The sequence below is a fragment of the Malurus melanocephalus genome, unplaced genomic scaffold (genome assembly GCF_030028575.1).
Source record: "Malurus melanocephalus ecotype Western Australia unplaced genomic scaffold, MMel_1.1 scaffold_877, whole genome shotgun sequence".
Lineage (NCBI taxonomy): Eukaryota > Metazoa > Chordata > Aves > Passeriformes > Maluridae > Malurus > Malurus melanocephalus.
Window position 1 is genome coordinate 78,744 of NW_026624109.1, and position 9,689 is coordinate 88,432.

General features: G+C 49.3%; 1 protein-coding gene across 3 annotated transcripts in view; it reads left to right on the forward strand.

Annotated features, from left to right (window-relative positions):
- The window catches only part of AXIN2 (axin 2), a 26,132-nt gene extending 16,449 nt beyond the window's left edge, over nucleotides 1-9,683 (forward strand). The window contains exons 4-11 of one of the 3 annotated variants that reach the window (XR_008966589.1): nucleotides 328-468; nucleotides 603-1,093; nucleotides 1,207-1,389; nucleotides 1,675-1,893; nucleotides 3,044-3,139; nucleotides 4,444-4,611; nucleotides 8,458-9,554; nucleotides 9,589-9,683. Coding sequence is in view for 2 of the 3 variants with exons in the window: in XM_057385834.1 (XP_057241817.1) it covers nucleotides 328-468; nucleotides 603-1,093; nucleotides 1,207-1,389; nucleotides 1,675-1,893; nucleotides 3,044-3,139; nucleotides 4,444-4,611; nucleotides 8,458-8,584 (1,425 nt within the window). In the remaining variant the exon portion in view is untranslated. Of the gene's footprint in view, nucleotides 1-327; nucleotides 469-602; nucleotides 1,094-1,206; nucleotides 1,390-1,674; nucleotides 1,894-3,043; nucleotides 3,140-4,443; nucleotides 4,612-8,457 lie in introns of all 3 variants that reach the window. The other 2 variants (XM_057385834.1, XM_057385835.1) reach the window with 2 other exon arrangements.
- Nucleotides 9,684-9,689: the final 6 nt, after the last annotated feature.

Genomic DNA, 9,689 nt, shown 5'->3' on the forward strand with positions numbered 1-9,689 from the left:
TTTTTTTTTTTTTTGATGTTTGACAACAGTCTTTGAAGATTTTCTACTTCAGAGTAGCTACTGATGGGCTGGTTGTACTACAGAGAGAACAAGCGGGGTTCCTCAGAGTGCGACCAACTGCTCCTGCCGAAGGCAAACGCTGGTGGGGAGGATGTCACTCCATGAGGCCACAGCACTAGCTCATAAAAATCCAGAGCAGACCATGCCTAGTCGCGCTCGCCTTTTCATCCAAACATGGAGACACAACAAGCGCGGCGGGGCCGGCGATGCCGAGCGCCCGCGCCCCGCTAAACCTTGCCTTGTGCCTTCTGTCCCCGCTCCTTGTAGAGGACCCACCGGCTTCCCAAGGAGATGACCCCGGTGGAGCCAGCCGCCTTCGCCGCCGAGCTCATTTCCCGGCTGGAGAAGCTGAAGCAGGAGCAGGAAACCATGGACTGCCTGGAGGAGAGGCTGCAGCAGATCAAGGAGGTAGGGAGAGGATCAGCGCTCCGCGGGGTGGAGGGAAGGGGCTGCGTTCCAGGGCGGTGGGGGGACATCCCTGAATGTGCCCTGCTGGTTCTCTGTCCCCTCCTGCTCACTGCCCGCTGTCCCTTGTCCGGCAGGATGAGGAGAAGGACGGCGCCGAGCTGACCGCCGGCCCGCAGAGCAGCCGGGASATGGCCCAGCACCCGCAGCACCCGCTGTCACTGCTGCCCTCGGGCAGCTACGAGGAGGACCCGCAGGCCATCCTGGACGAGCACCTGTCCCGTGTGCTMAAAACGCCCGGCTGCCAATCGCCCGGCGTGGGCCGGCACAGCCCCCGCGCCCGCTCGCCCGACCGGCCGCCCCTGGCCAAACTGCCGGCCGGCACGGCCTCGCTGGCCGCCTGCGCCCTGCTGGGCAAGGGCTTGGTCACCAAGCAGACCACCAAGCAYGTGCACCACCACTACATCCACCACCACGCCGTGCCCAAGAGCAAGGAGCAGATYGAGGCCGAGGCGGCGCAGCGCGTGCAGTGCTGCTGCCCGGCGGGCGGCGACTACTACTGCTACCCCAAGTGCAAGGGGCACCCCAAAAACACTGACCCGCCTCTCCCTGCGCTGGATCCCTTCGGGTAAGTCGCCAGCATCACCAGTGTGCCCGCCCTGAGCTGTCCCCTATTGTCCCACCACGGTGGGATGATGGGGYGGGGGCTGACCGTGGGCTCGTGTCCCTTTGTGCCACCAGCAGGACGGGGACGCTGCTGAAGAGGCCGGGCCGAGGAGTGGACAGCACAGCCCCGGTGGCCGGGGACGGGGGGCTGCCCGGTCCCGGTGGGGCRCAGCTGCCGGGGGGCGAAGCGGACCGGGCACAGAACGTCTGGCAGTGGATGCTGGAGAGCGAGAGACAAAATAAGCACAARCCCCATAGGTAAATACGCAGCTGTCTGCGGCGGTATCGCTGCCGGTAAATATTTATATATTACATGGGCTGTCTATTTTTACAATCGCTAAAAACAAATGAGACTCTTTGCTCCTCCGGTTTAATACAAAAGCTGTTCCGCAGAACCAGAAAAACCACAAAAATGTCATGTTTTTGGCAATAAACCTCCTTTCATGTTATGACAGACTTTTGAGAGGGAGCGAGCAGAATAGGAGCTGCTGTTAAAGTCATATTTTCCAGCTTTTCTAACCCGGCTCCTTCCCTTCCCCAAAGCGCACAAAGCACAAAGAAGGCCTACGGCTCCGAGTGTGCCAAGGGGGCCCCYGGGCGCCACCACCCCTGGGGGACAGGCAGCCACCCCCGCGGGGCACAGCCCGCCCATCCCTTCGTGCAGGACCCTGCCATGCCCCCGCTGACGCCGCCCAACACGCTGGCCCAGCTGGAGGAAGCGTGTCGCCGCCTGGCCGAGGTGTCCAAACCCCCAAAACCACGGTAAGGACCACGGGAGGGACGTTACCTGGGGAGCAGCGGGGCTGGGGGAGGTGTCCTTGGTGAGGGGATATGGATGTGTCCATCCTGCCCGGACAGAGGGTCACTCATGGGCACAGATGGGGCTGAGAGAGGTTTTTCAGTGGGGAGAGATGGATGTGTCCATCCCACCTGGACAGAGGATCAGCCATGGGCACAGATGGGGCTGGGAGAGGTGTCCTTGGTGGGGGGATGTGGATGTGTCCATCCCATCCCAGCATAGGGTCAGCCATGGGGAGGGTCAGCCATGGGGATGGACAGGGCTGGGGGAGGTGTCCCAGTGCAGGGATGTGGATGTGTCCATCCTGCCTGGACAGAGTGTCACTCATGGGCACAGATGGGGCTGGGAGAGGTTTCCCTGGTGGGGGGACATGGATGTGTCCATCCCATCTGGACAGAGGGTCAGTCATGGGCACGTTTGGGGCTGGGGGAGGTTTCCCAGAGGGGGGATGTGGATGTGTCCATCCTGCCCGGACAGAGGGTCAGTCATGGGGGTGGGCAGGGCTGGGGGAGGTGTCCCAGTGCAGGGATGTGGATGTGCCTGTCCATCCTTTCTGGATGAGGCTGGGGGAGGTTTCCCTGGTGGGGGAACGTGGATGTGTCCATCCCACCCGGACAGAGGGTCAGCCATGGGCACAGACAGGGCTTGGGGAGGTTTCCCTGGTGGAGGGACGTGGATGTTTCCATCCCACCCGGACAGAGGATCAGCCATGGGGATGTGTGATGGCACAGCCTAGAGGATGTGGGATCCTTCTTCCCACCCTGCCCCAAACAGTTGGAATCCCAGCCTGTTGCTTCCACTCTTCTGGTGGCTGTAATTTGCCCGTTTTCCCTCTGGGACTGGCTCCAGCTCCACACCAAGTGGGGAATTGGACTGGTTATCATTCATTTGGGTACGGGAGGATAAATTAGCCCAGAGCATTTTTAATTCTCCCTTTGATTGTTTACAACACGTGAGGCTTCATACAAAGAGCGAACTTAACAACCCACAGGAGACTTCAATTAAGAACACTGTATTTTGACCATTCTTTTTTCTTAAAATTGTTTCTTTTCTCTTTTTTTTTTTGTTTCCCCACCCCTTTTTCCCTGCTTGCTTTCCTCTTCCCTGCTTCAGATGTTCAACCTCAAATCAGCAGAGGGACCGAAACCACTCCGCTGCCATCCAGGGGGGAAGCACCCCTTTCTGCAATGCAAGTCTGATGACAGAAGAGTGAGTATTGCACGTGCAGAAAAGGATTGGGAAATAAATATATATATATGTGTGTACATATATCTCTCATAATTATATTTTCATTAAATGGATTGCGCTTTGAAAAGAGAGGAAATTCTTACATCTGAAATTTCGTCTTTCAAACATTCTTCTTAGAGAAAGAACAAAACATTTTCAAATCTTGTCTCTGGCTCTTTTTAACTTGCATTCCTGTAAAGTGGACAAAGATTGGATTAGTCTAATTACAGGATGGTTCTTTTAACAAGAAATCTGCTACAGAGAGGTCTAAAATGGCCTAAATAATTAAAGTTTTCTTTCTTACCCTCTTCATCTTAAGCAATGAGTAATGTTTGAAGTCCAGACTGAGCCACCTGACTAGAGCCTTTCATTTTTAATTGGTTGACCTTAAGTCCACCAGCTGTCTTTGCTAGCAGCTTTTTTTTTTTCCTGAAACCACTCTACAAAGACTTAGAACAAATTAGGAAGACTAAATTACTGCGGACTAACACTTTGTGACCTTTTGACATGCCAAGTGTACATTGCCTCAGAAGCAGTTGTAGATTTGGCTGCATGCTATTCACTGGAGTGTTGCCATTTTGCTGGGTAATATTGTTTTAATTATTCTTTGAGAAGCGTTGCTCGGGTGCAAATGGCAGGGTCCAGTTAATTTTATCCTCTCTGGGAACAAAAATAAGATTACCTGAGGTGAGGCATCTGGCAGGGGGTTTGGTTTGATGTCCTGGTGGTTGCAGGTGGGTTTGGGCACGAGGAGAAGGTTTGGGAGGTTTAAAATGTTGGGTGTGCAGTGCTGGGGCTTGTTGGGGAGGGTGGGATACACAAAAACAGCCTCCATCCCTCAGCTCCCCCATCTGGGAGATGGTCTGAGGGCTCTGCTGTGCCTTGATCCCATGGGGGAATGGGTTCAAGCTGAAGGAGGGTGGATTTAGGTTGGATTTKGGGGGGATATTGTTCCCTGGGAGGGTGGGGAAGCACTGATACCTGCCCCTGGATCCCTGGAAGTGTCCAAGGCCAGGCTGGACATTGGGTTTGGAGCACCCTGGGATAGTGGAAGATGTCCCTACCATGGAATGAGATGATCTTTAAGGTCCTTTCCATCCCAAACCATTCCATGATTCCCACTGTGCCAACACATCCCAAAAAATTCCCATCCAGCCCAGGAATATCTTGATTTTCAGGTCCYTCCTGGGGTATTTCTGACAGCATTCCGTGTTCAGAGTGTGGTGAAGCAGCCCGTTCTCAGATGGAAAAATAGCATTTTTTGTGTGTTGTTTTCTGTCTTGCAGTCACAAAGAGCCAAAGAAACTTCCAGTTGTTCACACCTCCCAGTCGGGTGAGCTGGTTGTCACCTATTTTTTTTGYGGAGAAGAAATTCCCTACAGGAGGATGCTAAAGGCCCAGAGCCTGACACTTGGGCACTTTAAAGAGCAGCTGAGCAAAAAGGGAAATTACAGGTAAGAATTTCAGGGTGATTTGTTTGTTCTTTRGTGTCACAAGAAAGCAGGATTAGCAGGTGTTTTGCGGGGCTTTTTCAGAAGCTGTAGAAATCTCAGACTCTTCCCACTCAAACCTGCAGCAGGAGCTGGGGGAAGGTGCCTTGGCTGCATTTGGCATTGTTTTTTGCTGTTTAATTGTCTAATTTTTGAATTTTTTTGCTGTCTAATTGTCTAATTTTTGGTTGCTGTTTAATTGACTATTTTGGGATTATTTTTTGCAATGGGGTGGCTGTAAATGGGGTCGGTGACGGGCTGGGATGGTGCTGCTGAGGCACACAGAGATGGAGCTCGCTGACTTTTCATTAGGGGAGAAAAAACCTCTGCCCTGCAGGGAAAGCTCCACCAGCAATCCCCAGTTCCTCCTCAGAAACACCAGCAAACCCTGCTGGGCTGGTTTCCAGCTCCCAGTTTAACCAGTTTCCTTTAATTCCCATGGCAGTACCTCACATTGGCTCTGTTTTGCTGCCCTTTCCACAGGAGAGGGACATTCCAGGTGTTTTTATGGAATTTTCTCTAAATCTGGCAGTGCTTTGGAGAGCTGAGTGTCTTGCCCTATCACTGCCAGTCTCTGATTTAACCTCCAAAGGGTCATTTGGGTTTAGGGTGAGGAATTCCCAGCGTGCTGCCCCATGGGTTCTCTGGAGCTTTGGGAATTCAGTCACCCTGGGCATTCTCAGGCTGGAGGGTGCCAGGCTGGGCTCTTTCCATGCCTGCTGCACACTGGGGCTGCAATATTGACAATTCCTGCCCAAAAGCACCTTGCAGCCCACCCAGCTGCCATTGGACAGCACCAACCTGTGAGTTCACCCAAGSTGGACACCCTGCACGACACGTCCCCTGCTTTCAGGCACCCTCGTGCCATTTTCCATCCCCTAAACCTCTCCCACTGTGCTCCCCTCATTTGCAGACCACTTCCTTTGGCCTCACCATTGCTCTGCCACTGCCCAATGGCTTCATAGTCCCATTCCCTCCCCAAAAAATCAACTTTTTTAATATTTGTTTTCTGTGACATTTCTTGTGTGCGATGCCCGAGTGCGGGATCAGGCTACTAACACCTCTGTGGCCCAAAAGCCCCTCCAGGTGCAATTATTTGTGCCTTGTCAGACCATAATTACTTTAGAAAATATTTTTAAGTGACTGACAAGGATGAAACAACCCTCTGCTTAGATCTCACCCCTTTACACCTGGGTAAAGACAATACAGAAATTTATAAAAGGAACTTGGGTACGTGCCCAGTATTTTATCTTGCACAGACACAAGGTGAAACTAATTACACAAATGTGTGCACCTCCAGGGAATCATTTTGATCTAAGCTTTGACTTTTGGCTGGACTTTGAGCGAAACTGCGGGTGACCTTCAGGGGAGAGGTCCACGGTGCCCAGAGTAGCGTGTGTGTTACGGGGAGGCACTAACTAGGCTGCTTTGGTCACATCTGGCATTGATTTCTTTTTAAGGCACATTTAATAAGCATGTCTTTGAAGCCCTCGCCTTTCATTTAATGCACAAAGACGCGCAGAAACGCTCCTCTCTCCAAATTCTTTATTGATTGGATCAGTTTGCGAGGCGGGTACCTCGGGCTCCCGCGATGCCACAGCCCCGCCGGGGAAGCGCTGCCTTGGCTTTCCATCCTCCTTCTCCAAAAAAAAAAAAAAAATAAAAAAAAAAATTAACAAAAAAAAAAGAAGGAATTAAGCAGTGATTTAATACCGATGGCGTTAACGAAAAACAAACATAGAGGCACAGAGAGGAGTGGGTGGTGTCGGGTAATCGGGGGATGGCAGCGGTTCAAGACGGAGCTGCACGGCCTCGATTGGTGCCAGATGTCCCAAAAAATAAAATTTAAAAAAAAAAGGAGCAAAGCTTGCCACATAAAATATGTCTCAATGGAAAGCCCATTGCTGGGTGAATAAGAGCAGAGTGATCTGTTTGAAGATGTTGTGGGGGTGGATTTTTAAAAATTTTTTTCTTGTTGCTTTGCCTCCTCCTTTTCTTATTTTTCCCCGTTTTTCTGCGAAATAAGGTTGTAATTATGTGAAAGGTCATAGCGTGTTTTCTCAAATAAAAATTTTTGTAAACACGGCCAGGGCTTGGGCCTGGGGAGGAAGTTCTTGGGAAGAGCGGCTGTTACCGGGACAGGGGAGAGGGAAAGGAGAGTTTTTTGTAATTCATTCAAACTTTCCTTGGGTTTTTTTGGATTCCTTTCAAGGCTGCTGTCCTGGGGAATTGTGGCCTTGACCTGCAGCGTGGAAGTTGGTGGGATTTGGGCCATTGGCTTCCATGAGTGCAGGCTCTGAAGGACTTCAATAATGTTTTTAATAATAGTGTTTTTTCCTTRCTGAGCCATTAAAGATGGAATATGTATCGATTCTGCTTGGAATGACTTCACAAAAAACACATCCTGACCATACCTGGACTAATTGGACGTGGTTTCATCACTTTGACCAAAATGAGGGATCTTTTATYCCCCTACCAAAGTAATTTTARYGCWCCCTGAAAATAAAGGAGACTTGCARGGTGATGTGACTTAYTTTAACAATGCATCATAGAACRGTCACTAAATAAAAATGTCAGATTCCAAGGCCATGCTGTGGCCCTTCCAGTTTCAGCAGTAAAAGTGAGCTTCATTTGATCTCCTTCCCCATCCTAAGAAAATCATGATTACAAACCCCCTTTTCCCTTACAAGCATCTGCCAACCCAACTTATCTGGAAACTACAGGGGAAGGGTTAATTTTTTATTTTTTTTTTTCAGATTTTTTTTTTTAATAGATCCATTTTTCTTTGCAATCCATCTGGTCAGGGATTATTTTCCATCGCTGGCAATCAGATGGCAAAGGACTTTTCCGAGGCAGAGCCATCATCTCCGAGGAGGTGTTGGGCGGCAGACGGACAGACTCCCTAAATGCTACCCCTCTGAATGGAAGCCCTTCATTTGTGCATATGCAATTAAGCAGCCTTAGAAGGAAGAAAGCTCCAAACGGGATAAAAGGAACCTTTAATCAAGAAGCTGAACGGTCTAATTCAGGATAATAGAGGGGTCCTTACTGTTGGACACAGGAGGGGTGGGGGTGCTTTTTTGTCTCGGCCAGCGTTGGCTTCATGATCTAACGACCCGGAGCAAAAGAGCAGGAATGCAGGACACTGCTACTTGACCTCTCGGTGTCACAGCCCAGGGGCTGCAGCGGGGCTCTGCACTGCTCCCCAGCCCCAGGAAGCAAAGGCAGGAGTTCCTGTCCCTTAGCATTGGTTGTTTTTTTCCAGCGGGAACACCGCAGAGTTTCAGCTCCTGCGTTGCAGGAAGCTGGGATGGTTTTTTGCTTTTCATCCGTCCTTTTAATAACAGTTGCTAATTTTAATGTTGGGYTTCAGCTTTGAGACAAGAAAACACATGAAAGAAAGAAGGTGGGGAGAGAGGGGAGCCTTAAGAATGCTCGGCTTTGAAATGCTRTTTATTTATTTTCAAATGAGATATTTGACCAGAAATCGCCGTGCTTTCTAATTTTCTTGATGGCTGGGGATGCCCACTGCCAGGGTGTGTRATCTCCTCTCTGGAGGAGCTGCTGGCACCCCTGAGGAGCATTCTCAGCCCTGCTCCTTCCATCCCATTGCATCCCTGCGGCCATGGGGACTCTTTCAAGTCTCCAGACCCGAGCACCCCCGAGGTGTTCCTGGAGGAACATCCTTAGGAGGGAAAAACTGGAAATGTTGTCGTTAAAAAAACCGGCAGAGCATCCTTTGCTCTTTTCTTTTCCCTTTTAATTTTCTTTTTATTTCCTAAACCGTGTTTTAATTCTCTTCACCCACAGATACTACTTCAAAAAAGCCAGTGACGAGTTTGACTGCGGGGCAGTGTTTGAGGAGATTTGGGAAGATGAAACCATCCTGCCCATGTACGAAGGGAGGATCCTCGGGAAGGTGGAAAGGATCGATTGACGGCACCTGCATTTCCTGGGAAAAGCTAAGCCAGAGAAGTCTTTGGACACACAACAGTAGTGATGACGAGGAAAGGAAAGGAAGACAAAAAAAAAAAAAATCTCTGAAGGAAAAGTTTTGAACCAATGAAGAAAAAAAAAAAAAGTGAAGTCGACGAAGACTTTGCAGAATTAGCCTTAGAGGAGAAAAATGGCATTTATTATTCATGAGTTGGGTACTGAGATGATAAAAACCCTGGACTATTTATTAGAAACATGACCACTGTTGGCTATTGGAGATGCAGACCGTGTTTGAGAGACTTCCATACATAATATATGATTTCCTGGGGATCTGAAATCTATGGACTAAGAGAAACTGTGTATAGCTTACCTTAACAGTAATCCTTATTGATATTTATTGAACAGTCTGTTTTCCCTTAAGTCCAGTTTTTGGATATGCTGCTTTAACAATGGAGAAGAGAGGGGCTGGGAACTGGGGTGAGGGGAGGAAGGATTATTTTATTTTTTTACGTTTTTCCCACTCTCTAAAGTTCAGGAGTTTGGCGATGAGCGCATTCGTGATGACTTTTTTGTTTTTTTTTGAAAAGGGGGAGGAGGGAAGGAGTGAGGTCGTGCCCAATATTTCTCCAAGTGAAGATAAAACTTTCCTATAAAAAATAATATTAATAATAATAATAATAGTAATAATAAAAGCCGAAATAAAAATACTGTCCTACCATTCATCTAGAGACCGGTGCATTTTAATCTATGCTGCTCTAATTTGAAATAAAGGTCTTAAGCATTAATAATTTAGATGCAATATAACACCACTACCAACCACAAGTGGTTATTTTGTCCATGGATTTCGGCGGGGTGAAGTTTTTTGCTTTTTGCTGCTCTCAGCTCTATCCAAGGCAGAGCAAAACCCCGAGCTTGGAAAAACTGTAGGAGAGGCCATCCCATTCCTGTGTCTGTGTTTAGCACACCAAAAGGTTAAAAAATGGTGGTTTTTTAGCACACCAAAAGGTTATAAAATGGTGTTTTTAAAAACCAGAGTGAAGGTTTTTAGCTCTTGGTTGTTAGCACTACTTGTGTCCCAAGGCCGTGTTCTCAGCTCGGTGTGGAGC